General features: G+C 29.5%; 1 protein-coding gene across 5 annotated transcripts in view; it reads right to left on the reverse strand.

The window, feature by feature from the left end:
- LOC129965390 (dynein axonemal heavy chain 8-like) overlaps window positions 1–20,535 on the reverse strand; it is a 94,517-nt gene that overhangs the window by 22,307 nt on the left and 51,675 nt on the right. Inside the window, exons 31-40 of one of the 5 annotated variants that reach the window (XM_056079233.1) lie at window positions 17,604–18,816; window positions 16,660–16,836; window positions 10,332–10,499; window positions 9,034–9,249; window positions 8,150–8,287; window positions 5,413–5,540; window positions 2,871–3,039; window positions 2,613–2,768; window positions 1,404–1,559; window positions 1,211–1,300 (exon numbers count right to left, since the gene is read on the reverse strand). In XM_056079233.1, coding sequence (XP_055935208.1) covers window positions 1,211–1,300; window positions 1,404–1,559; window positions 2,613–2,768; window positions 2,871–3,039; window positions 5,413–5,540; window positions 8,150–8,287; window positions 9,034–9,249; window positions 10,332–10,499; window positions 16,660–16,836; window positions 17,604–18,816 — 2,611 coding nt within the window. The remainder of the gene's footprint in view (window positions 1–1,210; window positions 1,301–1,403; window positions 1,560–2,612; window positions 2,769–2,870; window positions 3,040–5,412; window positions 5,541–8,149; window positions 8,288–9,033; window positions 9,250–10,331; window positions 10,500–16,659; window positions 16,837–17,603; window positions 18,817–20,535) is intronic. The other 4 variants (XM_056079229.1, XM_056079228.1, XM_056079227.1 and 1 more) reach the window with 4 other exon arrangements.

Below are 20,535 nucleotides of genomic sequence, written 5' to 3' on the forward strand. Positions count from 1 at the left end.
AAATCAAGAAAACTATGTTAAAGAAAATGTGCATGAAAAATTATTTCTAAGATGAATTGAAGTAACTCAATCATAAATTTTGATTCTCCATAATTTTTCAGAATTACATTTATTATCTGAAACTAAATAAAATATTGTATACATCATTTAAAATTCTTTGAAAGTAAAATTAAAAATTGAATTTTATGATGAATTAGAGAAAGTTTTATTTAATAATTCTTTGAAATATTACATACATCATTAATATATACACACACACACACATATATATATTCATTCTGCAGTGTACAGAATGCTAACTTTAATGCCGAACGATTCTTTTTTCTGTATTCATAGCTATTCAAAATATATTTAGATTCAGAAACTTTTTTGGCATTAATTGAAATTTAGTCATTTCCTTTTTAATTTAAAATTTAAATTTTATGGGAACAGACAAAAAATTAGAAAAAATACATAATGCAATGAACAGAATGCCATAAGGCTTCTATTATAATATGAGTTATATAATTATCAAAAGTTTGCAGCTTAAAAGTATTTCAGTGAAAAAAATCTATTTAGAGACCAAATTACATGAAATACTGAAAATTTTAGTGAGAATTAATCACCGAAGGCAGCTAGTAAAATATAACAATAGTTATGCAGAATTTCTTCATATCAAAACTCACAAATTAAAATTGCTTGTATTTTAGATAAATATTAACTGAAGAGTTCTTTTTTTGTGAATGTGAGCTGAAAACAATACAACAAATTCTGGAGGTGTTTCTTTTTCATGTTTGGGTTATAATAATGAAAATAAAAGATGCCTTTATAAGAATTATATATAAGGGGAATTTTGCCTCTAATTTTATCTATTTTGTTGATATGAAACTCATCTAGTAAGTTTAAAATTTGTTTAATAATAAGCAGTCGTTTAAATCCATAATACTTACAAATTTTCTTAGATTCCACATTTAAATGACAGTGTCTATACAACCAAAAGATTTATGAAATTGACAATTTGAGCTTTTATTACATTTTTTAAAAAATTTTATTTAATATTGTAGAGAAGCATCTAAATTAAAATCGGATTTGAAGTTTTCTTTTTTAATTGTAAGAGATTCCAGTATTAATATCATTGTAATCCTTATCAGAAACAAATAATAGTTTATTGTCAGATAATATTAATAAAATATTAACAATTCAATAATTAAAATATTAATATTTAGCATACTTCAGGAGCATACGTTGGATTTGGCAATTTCGTTGTAATATAAAGTTTAAATGTTTTCATAAAATCCACATCCTTGTCACCGATTTTTACCTAAGATTAAAAAATGTAAATGAGTAATAACCAAAACTTTCGAACAGCAAAACAAAAATTATATTTCTTTGAAGAGAATATATATATATAAAAACCCACTTACTTTTAATATGGTACCTGATTTGACAAAGTTTTTATCCAATACATTATCTAATACAGGATCAAGCTCTTCACCAACATCTTCAATTAAAAGTGGTCGTCCCTGAGATAATGCATCTTCAAAAAATTGACGGAAAAATTTGTGGTTCAAGTTTGAAACCTTAGAAAAAAAATGTTCTGATTGAAAAGAATTCCACCCAATTGATTTTCAATAATTTTGATTATGTATGTTAAATTTGTGTTGTCAAAACTTTGCTAGTACTGAAGTGTATATTGTTACAAACCTGTAAAGTTGCTTCCCAGCACGGTTAGTTGAATCACTGAAAAGAACGTTTTATGACCAGCCCTGTGGGTGCTGATCAGTGATCTTAGAGTTTGGCGAAAAACTTGGCAACCATTTAGAGACAAAATAGATATTACTGGAAACTTTGAGAATTTTAGTGATTCCTCCAATAGAAACCAAGATATGCCTGATTGGTCCCGAAGCTTCTCGACCCACCTCCCGGGAACTATAAAATGCCAAAATGCCGGCAGTCTCAAGCTGCAATGAATCGTGTCCATAGTCTTAGTTGTAGTCAAGTAACGAGACGTCGTGAGGATAAAGTAGCAACGGTGGAATAGTCCGGCGATGTGCCAGCGTTGTGTGGAGCCCAAGCTATTGCTGAACTGAGCTGTGTGCCAAATCCTGATGTTTATTGTGGAAGCAGCATCGAGTCCTGTGAGGGGTAACCAGTCGTGAATTAGTGTGGCGGCAGCTGGATATAGCTAAAACGAGGAGACAGTGGAGAATTGCAGCCGTTTTGACAGACCGTGAAGTGAAGCTACAAAGATTCACCCTCCTGCTGAATTCTGTCTGGTCGCTTTGTGTGCTGTGGCTGTTATTACTATCGATTACGATTTGTGGGCAACTGTTTGTTGTAGTGTGCTGTCCTGTGTTCGTCACGGCTTTATATATTTGTCGTCTTTGTATCAGTGTCTTCGTGTGAATAAACGTCGTTGTTTCCTATTAAAGGACTTTTTATTTCTGCATCGAACATCAAAAGAACACTGCGACTGAAGAAGTGATTCTGTAACAATATTAATTATTCTGCAAGTTTTTAAATTCAGGCTTGTTAAGGATTGAAAATTAAAAATCATATTATGATACATTGGAAATCATTATATATAATCAGATGTTTCATGATTCAAGATTATGCATTCAAAATAAACTTACAATCAATTGATTTTTTTCTTCCTTTTTTATAATCCAAGATTTTCCTTGTCCCTGGGGATCAATCAGTAAGGGATATCTTTCAGATTTGGTCACAATTATTCCATTTTGTAAAGACAATTCATCATTAGGTAAACCTTGAACACCCCAATCAGCAATCTGAGAATTAAATATATATATAAAGTATTTTTTTCACAAACATTGAAAAATATTTTATCTGTAGATAAAAGTTACACAAAACTTAAAAGAACCATAACTTACAGTAGGGGCATCAGTTAGGTCGTTAATCAAATTTAAATCTTCTGTGTAAGGAATCTCTCTATTTTCAAGCTCTTTTCTCCAAGAATCAAAAAGCATAATACGAAATTCTTGATTAAATGGGCCACAATATGACAAGAAAGCAGCTAACAAAATAGCATCACCAACCAGTCTATTAAAAAAAAAAACAATAAATAATACTCAAGTATTTTGTTTTGACAAATTAATAGAAACTTCATCATTTCATATAACAAAAAAGACTCAAAAACTATAGACGAAAGAAAATGTATTAGAATGATTATATGTAAAGGTTAATAAAAAAATGCAGTTTATAAGATTTCCTTCACTTAAAAACCTACCATGAATATCCAAATATTTACCTAAAGTATATATCCATTAATATATATTAATGGATTAATAATATTATACAAATATAATACTATACTTATACTAAGATTCTTACAATACTATACTAAGATTCATCCATTTAGCTAATATATATATATATTCAATGGATGAATCTTAGTATTATTGTTGAAATATTAAATCTAATACTATTTTTAAAGTTATTATTTACAAAAAAAATGACAAATATTAATCATTTTGATACAAATCATGACAAAGTTCATATTCCAAGTGATAGTCGTATTCAAAGAAACCATTTATAATTTAATTCAAAAACAAGTCTTGACTAACAGTTGATTTTGATTATTTATTTCAGTAGTTTAAATACAGTTTTGTAATGCCAAACTAATTCATATAAAATTTAACTTTTCATGATATAGGATATTAATAAATGTACATCTGATGCTATTATTTAACATTTCAAACGTTGCATGCAGATTTTTTTTTTTTTTTTTTTTTTGTACAGTCTTAGATTAGACATTTGAACATTTTAAAGAAGACGAGCCAATTTTTAATTCTAAAAAGTCTGAACATTTCTCAAATCGTTTTAATTATAAAAAAAGTTTTACATTGTGTGCAATGCTACCAATTTTGAGAATAATTTCTGCTTTTTATAATTTTATCCAACTTTAAATTACATTTTCTGACAAAGTATCAAGGATCCATTTCAGTTACAATGATTGAAATCTCTTAAATAACTATTCATCATTACATTATTCATATCTCTTGAATTCTTAATTTTTTTTTTATTGGAATTCATTTCATGAGAAAATGTTCCATGTCAGCCATGATCAATTTTTTTTTTTTTTTTTTTTCATATTTTCATTTTATAACCTTAAGCATTTTGTTGAAATTCAACATTTTTGATAAAGTAATACAAGAGTTTAGTAATCTAGCAATATTCTGCATGTTTCAAATCCATTACTTATTCAATTTTGTTTTATAATTTGTGCATTTATTTATAGTAATAACATTTATTATCAGATGTAAGTATCCAAAAAAATTATTTAGTTCATAAATTTTGAACCACAGGATATATACCTGGATGCTTGCAAGAATAATGTATGGATATTGCAAAATTCCTGATTAACCGAAGTGAAAAAAAAGTGAACAATGCAATTTATACAAAATATTGTGGAAGCTAAACTGATGACATTCTCTATATTAATTTTCATATATATATATATATATATATATATATATATATTGTAACTCTGGACATACATTATCAGCAATACCATTTAAATTAATTGCACTTTCAGATTAATTATCATAATCTTTTATTTTTTCTGTTAAAAATTTATATGCATAATTTATGCACGAGCTGGTTGCAGTAACATTTATCATTTGTAAAAAAAGATGAAACAATCTAATTAGTAAATTTCATACTTTGAGAACAGATCTGTTTTTATTAAAATTTAGAGAAACGATAATCAAACTAATAGAAATAAATTATTGCGCGCATGAGACATCGTTTTGTTTACAAATGATGTGAATAATTTCTTTTCTCAAACAAAAACTACAAGCATTAGAATAGAAAAAATTCATGATAAATACTATACTAAAGTTAAAGAAATAAAAACTGAGCAATGTTAAAATATATATTAAGTGATTTATATATGTAAAATTTCAAAATTATGCTAAAAAAATTTTATCTAGTTTTTTTTTTATGATCTACTTGATTCTTAGTACAAAAATATATTTCACACCCTTTTTAAATGTATTAAAAAATAATAATTTTCTAAATAAAATATGCATAAATTAGAGATATTCTTAATATTTTTCTTTCATCACAGTCCTTTTCTAGGTAAAACTTTTCAGTACCTGCCCCCCCCCCCTCCCCTCACAAAAAGAAAACAAAATGAAGCATTGACATATAAATAATTGATTATTGTCATTATATTTAACTTTTTATTGATTAATAATAAAGAAATAGAATAAAAGGTGCTTTCAGAACTTTCAACATTTTTCGAAATTTCAATTACATTCTTTTATACTGCTTCTGTGATCTATAATTTAAGAGGTCCTGATTGATATGTTAAAATTTTCCCAATAATTTCTAGATAGATTCAAATGATAAAAAGATTATCGTAATTAAATTTCCATAATGTTGATTTAAAAAAGAGCATTTCATTATAACCTGTTTATCTGACTTTGGAAACGTTTACTATCTTCTGTCCATCGAGCTTTTTCTCCTTGCAATCCAGCTATGAGTGCCTCTGCGGCAATCATTTTACGTTTGCATGTTTCAGCTGTGTCTTCCAAATCCTAGAAGTTTAAGCACCATAATTGCTACGTTTTTATAGTCACGCACATGCTAAATAAAGTTTATAAAGAACGAAAGGAAAATGAAATATAACAAGTATACTATATGAGCATTTGTAAACTACAATATAGAGAAAGGAGAGTTTTCTGTTCATTACTTAAGGAATGTAAAATTCAGTCATTGTTGAAGAATTGTGGTATGTAAATTTCATGCGTGAGTGAAGAGAAGAATAGTATTTTTATTAGAGAGTATGCAAGAAAGTTACAGAAGATCACTTGCAGTGCTTCAATATATCCATGCAATTAAACTATTTTCAAAATTTAAATGATTAAAAAAATCTCATTTTCTCTAAAGGTTTCAAAATAAACAATTCTATTATATAAGTAAGCACGCTCATTTTTTTAAAATACAGAGTGCTTTAACAATATCCATTTGGATAACAAAATGCCATCAAAAACATAACTTGTAAAAAAAACCAAGTCTCGCAACTCAGTTCTGCTATCGTAAAAAGTTGTGAGATCCATGTAATAACAAGTCGGTCAATTTATTCAGTCCCTACTTAAGGGTCCTTCTGCCTTAAGTTATTACGTAATTAGCTAACCTAACAGCATCTTATAGTGACCATATCAATATTAAAAATCTTTTATGGTTTGAATAAATAGATTGACTTGGCAATCGCACTAAACAATCTAATTTAATATAATATGTTAATGTAATCTAATTTAATGTAAAGATACATTGTGTTTTCATACGATGGCCAAGTCAATCTATTTATTTAAACCATAAAAGATTTTTAATGTTGATATGGTCACTACAAGATGTTGTTAGGTTAGCTAATTACGTAATAACTTAAGGCAGAAGGACCCTTAAGTAGGGACTGAATAAATTGACCGACTTGGTATTACATGGATCTCACAACTTTTTACGACAGAAGAACTGAGTTGGGAGACTTGGTTTTTTTTACAAATTATGTTTTTGATGGCATCTCATTTCTTTTTGTAGATAGTCCTTTTCTCATTTTTGTATGTAGTCTTCTTCTTTTTCTTTTCCGGTACTACTTCTTGAGCTTCAGCTACAGTTTTTCTCAAAGCTCACTCCCTGTCTCTATGGTTTTTTCTCGTAAGCTTTGATGTTACAATTTTTGACAAGTCTGGACGGTAAATGCTTCTTAGTCTGTTGTATTCACAAACTGAGGATTTCTGCGCTTTAATTCGATTCCACATTTATTCGATGTAAGCCATCCAGACTTTATATTTATATTCTTCTACCATATATATTATAACTTGTATATATATTTATATTACATATTTTGTAATATATATTACATATTTTGTAATATATATTTATATTACAAGTTATATTTATATTCTTCTGCCAGATGGATTACCTGAAATTCACCCATTACGTTTGAAGCTTCCACAGCTTCAAATTGAATTATTTCAAATTAGATATTGTTACAAACCTGTAGAACAAGAAAGACCGTTTTACAGTAATCTGTATTGGATGCTGTCGGATGCCGAGCCAGTGATCCCAGAGCTTGGTGACAAACTTGGCGACAAATTTGCCGACAAAATAGATAATGCTCGAAACTTCGAGAAATTTATCGATCCGTCCATTATTACACGCATATTTTAGTTTTTCCTTGATTTATACACTAAACACTAATTGTATTCTAAATTTAAAGCTTCTATGTCTACTAGAAGTGTCTTAGAGTTTTGATGATTGGTCGGTCAGTCAGTCAGTGACAAAATTCACAAACTTTGACTAGTTATAATTCTTAAACTACTGGTTCAAATTTAATGAAATGTGAAATATATCGTGTTTATATAATGCCTGCTTGGTTACTGAAAATTCAGGCTTCTAGTTTTATTCACAACGAAGTTATAGGGGGTCGAAAATGGCCTGAACTGCTTCGAGAAAAGGATGGTACGGCGTGCCGCTTGTTTTTGCTCGACTTGGCGGGGGCACTGCCGTGTCCCCAGATGGTACAGGAAATGTGGAAAAATGTTTAGTCCCTGACTGTCATTTTTGCTATTTTATCTTTTTAAGTTAAATTTTTTTAAAAATGTATTTTGTTTTGTTAAATATGTCATTTTACGAAACAAAGTAGAGACACACACACACACACAAAAGAACAGTGTTAATAGTAGGCTGTGAACAAGCTTGGTTTATACTACATGAGTGTTTGCTCTAAATATATTTATAAGGAAAAAAAAATCAGATCTGTAAATGAGCATTCATGATCAATTAGTTATTCCATCTCATAGGAATATGATTTGTAAATATTTTTTGAAGATTAAGTTTTAGAATTAAACTAGTGCTGTATGTGCCTGAATTATATTTCTTAACTACAATTTTCATCTGGGGAAAAGTATTCATAAATATTTTGCAATTTTGTTTATAATACTCAAATAAATTAAATTGCTCATGATGAATGCATTTAACTACAGCGATAGTAACAGAGAAACATACATGGATATATAACATAATATATATTTTTTCTATCATAAACATGCATGGAGAAACATATATGATTTCTACATAATATTGATAAAATAATAATTATGCAATTTATAAAAATAGAAAGAATGAAAATAGAAAGGAAGAATACTTGTTTCTTAGCCATAGCTTCATTATATATAGCATTCACAGCATCCAATTCAGCTTGCTTTTCATCTAGTTCTGCTTGTGCAACAGCTAATTCTTTAGATGCTTTGGCATTTTGTGCTTCCAGCAAAGCTAAATTGGCCTGAAAATGTTCCATTCTTTTAAAATTATATCGATTAATTCTCCATTGAATTAGAAATAGATTTCTAATTAAAAGAAATATAGATAGATTTTTTTTTAAATATTTAACTGTACAACAAACATTATATGAAACAAATTATAGTTTCAAAGTTATATATAATAGATTATATGTGAACAGATTATTTTCACAGTTACACTTTGATTTTCATAGAAAGTCAAAACATTTATTCCTACTATCATTTTTTTATATCACTAATTGATAAAACATAAAATTTTCTTATTATGCATTATCAGAATTTTTTTCTTCATCAAAAATCAGCAATGAAAATAATACGTAAATAAGATTATAAGTTTTGGTTGCGACCGAAAAATCTCATTATAATGTCACTACTATATGATTTATCAAAAGAAAAGTCTTCTGTGCAATAAAAATATCAAATCTTTTTTAAGTAAAAATGATATCTAATATCCATTCAAACATATAGAGTTTTCTTGCTAGAATGTTAGTTTTACTGTTAACTGAAATATTCAAACAAAAAATCTTTCCTTGGAGGAGGAAATGAAAAGCTAGATGTTATTTAAAATGATTGCAATAGCAGAATTACTTCAAGACCTAAGAAACAAAAATTAGAAATGAAAATATAACAACAAAAAAGAATATAATGTAGTATGTACATTATATTTCTAAAATTAAAAGAAAATTAAAAATAATTGCATTTGATTGTGGTAAGATTTTTGAAAACTCACTTTTAAAGGCAAAACTTCTTTATTTACAGCAAAAAAGCTAGCCATAGCTAAAGTCCAAGAGAGCAGGCCAGCTACTTGCCCACAAGTTTTCAATGCTGATTCCAAAGTGTAATCTGGCATAGATATGTAAGGTTCCATTAGCTCAACCATTTCATTATTGATATTATCCTTTGGAAATGCCTGTAGATTGCCTAAAAAAGCTCCACTACTCATAACCTAAAAGAAAAGGATTTATACACATAATTAATATGAACAGGTTGATAAATACAGAATAAATTATATGCTACTAATCATACTAATTGGTCTTTTTTAAATAACAAAAGGATGAAGGTAATCATCTGTGAATCAAAAACATAAGGTTTTCTTTCTTCTTTCTGTTAATAAGACGAAAACTATATATGTCTCCACATCATTATTGAGACAAAACAATTTTTCATATGGTGAGTGAATGTCTATATTTGCCCTAAAGCCTTGCTTTACTTGAAAACAACAATTGCTTGATAAAAACCTTTGTGTTCATCATTTCATATGTTTTCAATTTATATGATTTTATTCCTTCATTTAAACATCATAATGAAATTTCATTATTGATTTTTTTTTTAAACTTTTATTATCGATTTATCAAAAATTATTCTAAATTATGAAACTTTTATACTCTTTTAAAGTTCAGAAATTCTTTGACCTCTGAGTTTGATAGAATTATATTATTTGACTTAAGTCAAGAAGAAATTTTTACTGAACATTATAAACCTAAAATTCAAACCAAAAAGAAAGAAAGAGGGTTTCTGTTCCTCTCCTTATACATTTATAATCTCCAATTTCAAATATTGATTCATAGCACTTTAACATTGAATAAAAAAAGTTTTTAAATTGGAAGAATGTTTTCTAGTTCAGAAACCTTTGTGATTAAAGAAAGACAGTTTTTTAAAAAAAAATGATTTCTAGAGATAAAAAGATACCTTATCTTTGAATAAATTGAGTACTGATATTGAGAGAAAATAATATGAATTATCTGTAAAAGTGATTAAATTTTTATAACTAAAAATTATGGCATTTTTTCAACATGTCTTAAGTATCATTTTTGGGATAAAAAATGATTTTAAAAAATTCCCTAAATAATGATTTTGAAAAATGCTTCAGTTAGATCAAAATTGACTGATAGATTATTTTTTTGTTAATATGAAATAAATATAAAATTTTCAATACTAAATAAGAATCCATAATATTTTTTTCAACATTCGCATTACTTGAATATTAATTACAAAATATTATAATCTTAACCAAAGTATAGCAATTACTTTCAAAGACATTTCCCATGAAGGCGTTGGACACGGTCGTTCAGGATCTGGAATAACAGGTTTCATAGGTTCTTGAAAAAGTATTAATACACAATCCATTATTCTCATGATAAGGTGAGGTGGTTTGGGCAACTTTCGGACTGTTGCAATATCTCCAGGTTTGATGGTCTGAGAAAAATATTTTGATTTTTGAATACACATGCACTAAATTTATGTCGATAGCTCTCACATTATTAAAAAATCACAACTCAAGAATAATTTTGGACTCTTTTTTTCCTTTATTCTGGTCATCATTGCTTAGCAGGCGCTGCCCTGCTACCGCACACACCCTCGCTAACGCTACACTGAAGTGTTTTTCCCTTTGCCGCAAGAGGGCAGCACAGTGACAGGTCGGAACATACCGCCCGCCTTGACATAATGTTGTCAACACACACACACAAGGAAAAACTATGGACTATCACAATTCAATGCACAATGCTGAATAAAAACACACAAATTCAGATTTTAAACACTACACATTACAAGGTAATAACATTAATCACACAATAAAGAACACTAATATAAGATTACACATCAATAGGTAAAATACAAATTTTTGAAATGGCTTTTATAAACTCCAGATTGAGTTTTAACTTTTACAACTCTGACCCTTTTATCTTCACCCAGATAACACTCAATTATTCTACCTAATGCCCATTTTTGAGGGGGTAGGTTTTCATCTTTAAGAAGCACTAACTCATTGATTTTTACATTATCTTTTTCTACCTTCCACTTGGATAAAGCTAGAGAATAGAAAATATTTAATAAAGTAAGTAATATGCATAACAAAACAAATATTTTTTTTTCTATATATTACTAACAGATATTAATCTCATATTCAATTTTCACATGAGTTTGATATAAATAGCTGCATTAATTTAAATCACAATTTCTTATGCAATACTATGAAGCAGTTTAACAGTTAATATATAAAAATTTCACAAAATTGCTTATAACAGAATAATTTCCATAAAACAGCAGTTCTATCACATTACCATAATGGTGAAACAGAATCTAAAGTTGTACAATTTTCATCAATCCATAATAATATTAAATCTTTCATCCAATGACATACTTTTGCCAAGAAAAGGTTAATTTTTATTTAAACACCTTAACTCTTCTGAAAATTCCCTACTCTGGATTTCCTTTATTATGAAGGTTTCAGCCTTCCTAATTTCCTCTGTTGTCAAGGGACCCAGTCTCCTTTCAGTTGGACTTCTCAAGTTGTGGAGAAATCTGAAAACATAACTTATTACATGCAATATTTTAGTATAACTATTACTACAATTAAGAATATCAGTAACACATGAATTGTTCAATGTAGTAACTAAAACACTTTCACAGTCAACTTTTTTGAGTTCACAGTCTACATCGTCCTTTATCACAGTGTCAGAGATTTCTCTGCACGGATACTCACTGTCTTTTAGAAAGGCAGGGCCTTCCCACCACAAGTTACTCTTGAGCATTTTGGACGGATTTACACCACGACTGATAAGATCAACTGGATTATCTCCTGACGAAACATGTCTCCACTGATCCTGACACGAAAGGTCTTGAAGTGTGGCTACACGGTTTGCCACGAAGGTTTTTAACTGGGACGTCTCTTTTTTAATCCATGACAGCACAATCATACTATCGCTCCAGTAATAGATATTGGACACTTTCAGTCGAAGGGCCGACTGGATACGCTGCATCAATTTCACCAGCAGCACAGCAGCGCAGAGCTCCAATCTCGGGATCGTGAGCTTCTTCAGTGGAGCCACTCTGGATTTACTGGCCACCATCTTGACAACAACCTCACCAGCAGGTGTTTGGGATTTGCAGTACACAACAGCTCCAAAGGCAGCTTCAGAAGCGTCGCTGAACCCATGAAGCTCTATAGCTTCGACGTCGGAAAACGGAAGAATACATCTGCTCACCTTGATGTTGTTAATGCACTGTAACTCGGTTGAAAACTTCTCCCATTCACTATGATTTTCAGGAGGAAGCTGATCATCCCATTGAAGATTCAGAAGCCACAATTTTTGTAGAAAGATTTTTGCTAGTGAAATCACAGGACCAAGGAGGCCCAGAGGGTCAAACAACTTGGCTATTGTGGATAGAACTGTTCGTTTAGTATGAACATCCGTTGAAGTTATGGACACCTTAAAACAAAAACAGTCATTAGTATGGTCCCACGTGACACCTAAAGTTTTGTTATCACAGTCTGCAAAGTCGTAGTTGCATCCAGAAGTGGTAGACAACTGAGGATGATTGCCTCGCCATTTATGCAAGTTCATGCCAGCTCGTTTTAACATGGAAGTGAGCTGCTGTTGCATCTCTATGCATACGGGTAAAGTCTTAGCACCAGATAGCACATCGTCCACATAAAAATCTTTCTCAACAACGGGTGCTGCAAGGGGAAAATTGTGTCCCTCATCCCTTGCAATTTGAATTAGCGTTCGAGTAGCTAAAAATGGGGCACTAGTAGTACCGTAAGTAATTGTCGACAGTTCAAACGTTTTCACTGAACCAAACTCACTGTCCTTCCAAAGTATTCTTTGTAGGTTTCGCTGACTGGGATGAATGTAAATCATCCTATACATTTTCTCAATGTCCGCAATAAATGCATATGGATGTTTGCGGAATCGCATCATAATTGAAATTAAGTCCTCCTGCACAATTCCACCATTAAATTGTAAGCTATTGAATGATGTTCCATTCGTGGTTTCACTAGAGGCATTAAATACTACACGAAGCTTAGTGGTCATTTTCTCTGGTCTATATACTCCATGATGGGGCATGTAATACACTGTTTCTGGTTCTGTCTCATGCGTCACGTCTCTCATATGTCCCAACTTTTCATACTCATTAATAAATTCTTCATACAATTTTAAATAAGTTTTATCACTAGATAGTTTACTCCAAAGTGAATTTAATCTCTTTAATGCTATACTTTTAGACTCGCCTAAACAACTAGGTTCCTCTTTAAGTGGAATTGTGACTACATATTTTCCACTAGGCTCTCTATAATGAGTTTTAACAAAATGTTCCTCAGCGATTTTTGCCTCATGGGACTTAGGGGTCTCTAACTCAACAGTTTCTAGTTCCCAGAATTTTTCCATGGTATTGTTTAAATCTTCATCAATAATTAACCCACAATGAATTTTTGGGGAATCAAATTCCATTACACTACCGCAAGCCAAAAATCCAAAAACACTATTTTGAAAAAACAACTCTGCATTTGATGAGTAGATCTTTTCTGGCCTCAACAAATGATAGAATGATTTAGCACCTAGGAGACAATCAACTTTTTGGGGAACCATAAAATTATCAGCCAAATTAATATTAGAAGGAATTTGTTCTTTAACACTTAAATATTTAATTGGGGTTAACTCAGTGATTTTATCTACAACAAGAAACTCAAAATTTTGCTTAGAGCTCTTATCAGCATTTGAAATTTCAGCTTTAACAAATTTGGTAACAGTCATTGAGGAATTATTTAAACATGAAATTGTTACATTTATTTTTTCTTGTTTTAACCCTAATCTGTTTGCACACTCCGAAGTCATAATATCGGACTGACTTCCTACATCCAGTAACCCTCTAACACATTGCAGATTCCCAAATTTATCTCGAATATAAAATTTAGCCGTGCTTAACAATACAGTTCTCATTTGTTTATTTTCAACCGTACTCGTAGCTGAAAATGTCGATTGCACATTTTCATTAGTTGCGCAAGAAGTTGGATAAAAGGAATTAACTTCCGGGTTTAAAGTTGAACTTTCCCCTTTATTAACTATGGTACTAGTTTCGTTTTTACCACTCCCACTGAAATGATCAAACTCTCTGGGATAATGAAGTAACCTATTATGAGGTTTATTACAAAAACAATTTCTTGCAGAACACTTTTTCACATTGCATATTGGTGAGAGGCATTTAAAACATAAGTTTTGGGATTTCACAAATGCAACTCTATCACTAACAGAAAGTTTTTGAAATTCCTGACATTTAAATATTGAGTGGTTGTTCTGGCACATAACGCATTTAGAATTAGTATTCGATAAGAACACTTTAGAAACATTTCTATTACGATTCTCAAAATTTCCTTTACCGAAATTCCTTTGCTCATTTCTATTCGTAACGAATGCGCGGGAAAACTCAGTTTTGGTTCCGGTTTTAGAAGCCACAAATAAATCACATTCTCTACTTAATTCCTGCACATTAAAAACAGATTCTCCTTGTTTAATACTGATATGACTTTTTAAATCTTGAGGAAGAGTGCTAAAAATCTGATCAGAAACCATTAACTCACACAATTTAGAAAAATCATTCACATTACGAAGTTGAATGTAATACTCAAAAACAGATCTAACTCTTGAAGCAAATTGCACATAATTTTCTGTTGGCAATTTTACTGCACTTTTAAATTGTTTTAGACATTCTTGATAAGTTGGTTGAAATTGTTTTAAGACAATAGATTTAATTTTTTCATAGTCACTCAACTCTTCTTCTTTGATATAAACCATTAAATTGCCAATTCTATCCCCTAATAGATTTAATAGAATTTCCGCTTTAAATTTATCACTAACTGCTTTTGTTTTGAAAGCTTTTTCGAGCGAATTGAAAAAGAGATTAAAACATTCAGCATTTTTGGGAACAGGAATCGTCAAAACTTTGATACTCTTAATTAAATTCTCTAAACTAAAACTCTGTTCATTATCGTTAAGCTCACACGATGAGGATTTGAGTTTTAAAAGCTCTATTTCTTTCTCTACACGCAAAAGCGAAAGCCTTTCAATCTCCAATTTTTGTTCTAATGAACGCCTTTCGTTTTCGGCTTGATCCGAATTTTTACTTCTTTCGTCTGAAATCTCTTTAATTAAATTTTTCACAACCTCAATTCTTTGCTTATAAATGTCACTATTCTCAATTATACTTATCAAATCTACAACTTTAGCGGAAGATGCAAATTTAATATTTAATTCCGTACACAAACTCTTTAATTCGTCTTTCTTCAAACTAGACAAAGACATAATGAAAATTTAAGTAATTGAACACTTACCCACAATAATTATCCTTGAGAATTGGGACGAGAGAATACGCGAAAACACAGAGAACAGAAACAGAAAACACCACTCAAGCAACAACTTTCGTTTCCTAAGCCTACGCTAATCCACTTCGCATATTTTCACACACAAAAAAAAACGTAATCCATTGCTGATCGCTATTTCCACTCCTCCGAGACGGACCAAATGATTACACATGCACTAAATTTATGTCGATAGCTCTCACATTATTAAAAAATCACAACTCAAGAATAATTTTGGATTCTTTTTTTCCTTTATTCTGGTCATCATTGCTTAGCAGGCGCTGCCCTGCTACCGCACACACCCTCGCTAACGCTACACGATACACTGAAGTGTTTTTCCCTTTGCCGCAAGAGGGCAGCACAGTGACAGGTCGGAACAATTTTTATGAAAAATAAGATATATAAAAGAGACAATTATTTCAAAATGTTTATAAAACTTTAAAGGTTAACTTGTATTGTTGTAAATTTTTAAAAGGCAATATATCTTCAATTACCTAAATTTTATATATTAATAAATTAAAATTAAGATGAAATCGGATCATACAATAATGGGTATCAAAATTCAAGACAAATTTTTTTTACAAATTAATTAATTTGAATTATGGTTAAGTGATAGAAGTACTATATTTAAACTCCTTCAAAAATGAAAAAGATTGGTAATTTATCATTTTATTAAAAATATAATGCTTTTTCCATAGAATTTGCTTTATGTAAAACGGTACAAAATTTAAGAATGCTTAGCACTGTTCATAAAAATTCTTTGTATCAAATGTATTCCCCTGGCTTTACAGCATATTGATTTATGAAAAGAAGAACTATGAATAGTCCAAATTAGCAAACTGTCATATAAATATCTGTTCATGTAATCATTATTACAAATGGAATATAAACTTCTATAAATCAAAAGTTAAAGAGCAGATAAAGAATTCTTTAATCAAAGTAATACAAATTAACAGAATATTTAAAGGGAGTTCTCTCTCTCTTTCTTTAAATGAATTTATTTTTTAATCGTAATTCAAAATCATTGTAATTTATTATTATTATTCCAATTATTGTAGAATTAAATTTATTGACAGACTACTATAAGAGAAAGAATTTTTTTTAATCGTAATTCAAAATCATTGTAATTTATTATTATTATTCCAATTATTGTAGAATTAAATTTAATGACAGACTACTATAAGAGAAAGACATATAAAAAATAAATTATAAGCTAACCAGTAGTGCTTCTTCGGCTGCTTCTAGAGCTGGCCTAGCAGCTTCAAGTTTTTCTTCAGCAATTGCTTTCTCTACTGAAATTTTATCTACGATTTTCTGTGCTCTATCTTTCACGATTTGAACAGAATTCTTAATAACTTCTGCACTTTCTGTTTTCTTTTTGACATCAATAACAACCTAAATTTTTAAAAAAAATGTATATATTAGAATTAAAAAGATACATATCATTACACTGTCGATAATGCTTCAGACAATTATTTAATTAATAATTATATAAAAACATATAAGCATTTGATAATTAGTCAATGGAAACACAAATAATTAGATATGCGAAATTTAAATTTTAAATAACCAAATTGTATGCTAATCGACAGTTATGAAGTGTGAGAAAGCAAATCAGTGAGAAAAAGTTGATGGACCAATTGTCATTTTTTTTTTTTTTTTTTGCTACAAAAAATTAAAATGTAATTTTATCACTAGGACTACTGCTCTTATATAAACTGAAAACTAAGAGTTATGTACAATGAAAAGCAGAATTTAGTGTGTAGTTGACTTACATTAAATCCCTAAAAGCACAGCAAGGGAAGTTTTCAAGTTGACGAAATCTTTGATGATAAAGTAATTAAAAACAGCGTTCGAAAGAAAGAAACAAGTAATAGTTTAGACATTTTATGTGTTTTGGGTTATTTATACTGACTAACTTCTATACAATCATTTTTTTTTGTATGTCTTTGTAAAAAATGATGTTTGTATATTGGTTGTATAAGTATATTGATGATTAAATCATAAGCAATTAAAAATTATTAATTGATAATTAAATCATAAGCAAATGAAATCAGAGCAATCCAATTTGACATTCTGCATATCTGAATAATTATCAAAGATAACAGCAAAAATTTAAAAAGCATTTCTCATAAAATTCGAATGAAAACTAATTTACATACTTCATCCACTTCAGCACTTGCAACAACAAGATCTTTTTCTTTAATTGCTAATTCAACTTTAAGCTCATTGACACTGATAGTAGCTTCTTGAAGCTTAGTCAAACCACTATTGATACGAGAGGCAAGCCCACTTATATCAGTTTTCTTCTCATTATATATTGCTTTGTAACCATTAATGAATGCCAAATAGGATTTAGGTGTCACATACGTCAATCTTCGATACCTTTGGAAATACTCATTACACTCATAAGAAACGGTATCGTGTATGATACCCATAGCCTCCATAAGTTGTATTTTAACATCAGGCGAGCATTCAATATCAAACTGTCGTATAAAATGTGTAGACACAGCAATAAGAGCATCAGTTGGCCATGATGTCAGCCAATCCATAGTGCAGCCAGAAATCAAACCAGGGAATTTCAGTGATCGCTTTTGAAATTTACCACCTGCAGGAGAAAAGCATAAAACTATATGCAGATTTGCTCGGGATCTGCTTAGAAAAAAATCATATAAGTTATCTTGTGTAGGCTCTCTTTTAGGCAATTCTTTTTTCATTACAGGTAATAGGTTATCCATAATTTCTCTCAGTTCGTCTTTAGGAAATAAACTAGCAACTTCTCCTGAGCCAAGAATAGTATTCAGATATTCCAAAAACGCTTCTTCTTTTATTTCATTGTCAGTAAAAATGAAAGTTACTCCTTTACCTTCTTCACCTGCTTTTTTATATAGAAACTTCAGATCATCTACCAAATTACCAACATTATAAGATCGAGTCAAAGTTATTTGAAATATTTCATATTTATAGATAGAAGCTGCTAAACGAGTGAGGGATTGTTTCCCGGAGCCACCAACACCAACTAAGAGTGCACTTCCTTGAGGTGTGCTTATGATTCGAGAAATTTTGATCAAATGCACCATTGCATCTTTAAAAAATACCAGATCCATGGGCATTCTTTGACCTCCTTCATTATACTGATGCATGAAATAAGTTAAGCGATCTGATAATTCTGCAAAAGAAGGAATCTGCTCATAGATAAGTGGCATTTCAAGAGAAACTTCAGCTTCTTCCTCTTCTGGTTCTGGAGGATCTCTCATGAAATTCACAAAATAAGGTTCTTCAGGCAAAATTTCAAGATACTGTTGCCCAAGTTCATTTGCAACAACATCACTCATCTTTTTGAGAAACCATTCTTTATCTTCATCATTTGTAAATCTGAAATGAAATGCATGGAAACCATAATAAAATGAAATGAAATGAAAAAAAATTTAAAAAATATATATAATCCATATATTTTTTTTCTGTACACATATTTAAATTACAATCAGCACTATTTTAAAGCACAATATGATTAAATTTAAAATTTAAGAACTGTTTGGAAAAATTAACTTCATGCATGGGGTAAGCAATTTTTATTTATTTATTTATTAATTTTTTTTTTATCTTTTATGTTGCTATATCAAAGAAACGTTGCCAGTTGGTGAAAAATATAGTACGGAAAAATGACTAAAATTGGTTGATATCTTATCTATCTTATATCTATATGAGCTTAAAAGTAAAAATAAGAGGCGAAATTTGGCATTTTCTTTAATTTTTAACATTTTAAAATTTCGTTCTATTTTTTTATTATAGCATTAGATATTAAATAAATTTTTGTTGTTGTTATCTTCGATCGCATATTCCTTTCCAACTTGATGTAATTTCCAAAAATTCAATATGCAATTTTTGATTTCCAATCATTGACGAACACTTTAAGCATTAATTGTCAATTACAATAGTTCGATATATTTGCATAACAAAAGTTTACTTGGTCAAAAAATAAATCAAATTTCTTTAATTCTTTTTATTTAAAGCAATAATTAGCTAAAGAAAATTAAACTAGAATATAATTTGGTAGTAAAGAACAAATGGCAAGAATTCAGAAAATAATAAAAATCAAGAGATTTTTAAGAAAACACTTCAGCTATTAAAACAACTTTAAATTTAAATAAAATTGCATAGCATTTTATTCTTTCTTCTCTTCAGATGGATCGGTGTGGAAATCTGATTTATGGGTGAACTCGAGCATTACGGGCCTATGTTGATAATAATAATAATGATAGGACCAAAATTACTTTCTTAATATTTCAAATGTCATAAACTTTGTAAAACGTATTTAAAAATTGGTTATCCCCTATTTTAATAAATTATCGCGTTTAATGTGCTTAACAAAATTAAACAAAACATTCGGATGGCACTCAAATAAAAAAATAATAAACAATTTTGAAATCATCTATCCCATTATTTTAAATACCAAAACTCGGAAACACTACACAGAACCCATAAATCGTGTTTCAAACCGTTGAAACAATTTGTTACTTTTCTGAAAACTTATTAATTAATTATTACTTAGTAAACAAATAAAATGTATTTTCTTTGTTTTTCCCCCCATTTTTATATAGCCCACTTTACAATACCAGGGATATAACAAACTTTAAAACGCAATTGATTATTGATTTATTTTGAAGGTAATTTTAAGTAATTGGCCGATACATTTGAGTAATTGGCCCATATCGGATTTGTCATGCTCCCCCTTCCTGCAGATTCTGTTAAAATGATGCAATGTATGCTAAAGAAAGTTTTAACTCTTTTCCTTAGTAACTGTCGGGAAAAAAAAAAAAAAAAAAAAAAAAAAAAAAAAACCGAAATTTTTTTAATATTACACAAGTTTTTAGTCTTGTGTCCAAACGTGATATGAGTTTCAAGATTATCAGGATTCGGTTATTATTCTATGAGTGATTACACTTATTTATATAAATATATTAAAACCGGTATTCATCAATAAATTTATAATAGAATACCTGTTCATAAGTGTTGACATAATTTATATTTATGGCAATTTTCCCTCATAAACTTAAAAAAAATAATAATAAATTAAAATTATATAGCTACCAT

This window comes from Argiope bruennichi, chromosome 4, assembly GCF_947563725.1.
Source record: "Argiope bruennichi chromosome 4, qqArgBrue1.1, whole genome shotgun sequence".
NCBI lineage: Eukaryota > Metazoa > Arthropoda > Arachnida > Araneae > Araneidae > Argiope > Argiope bruennichi.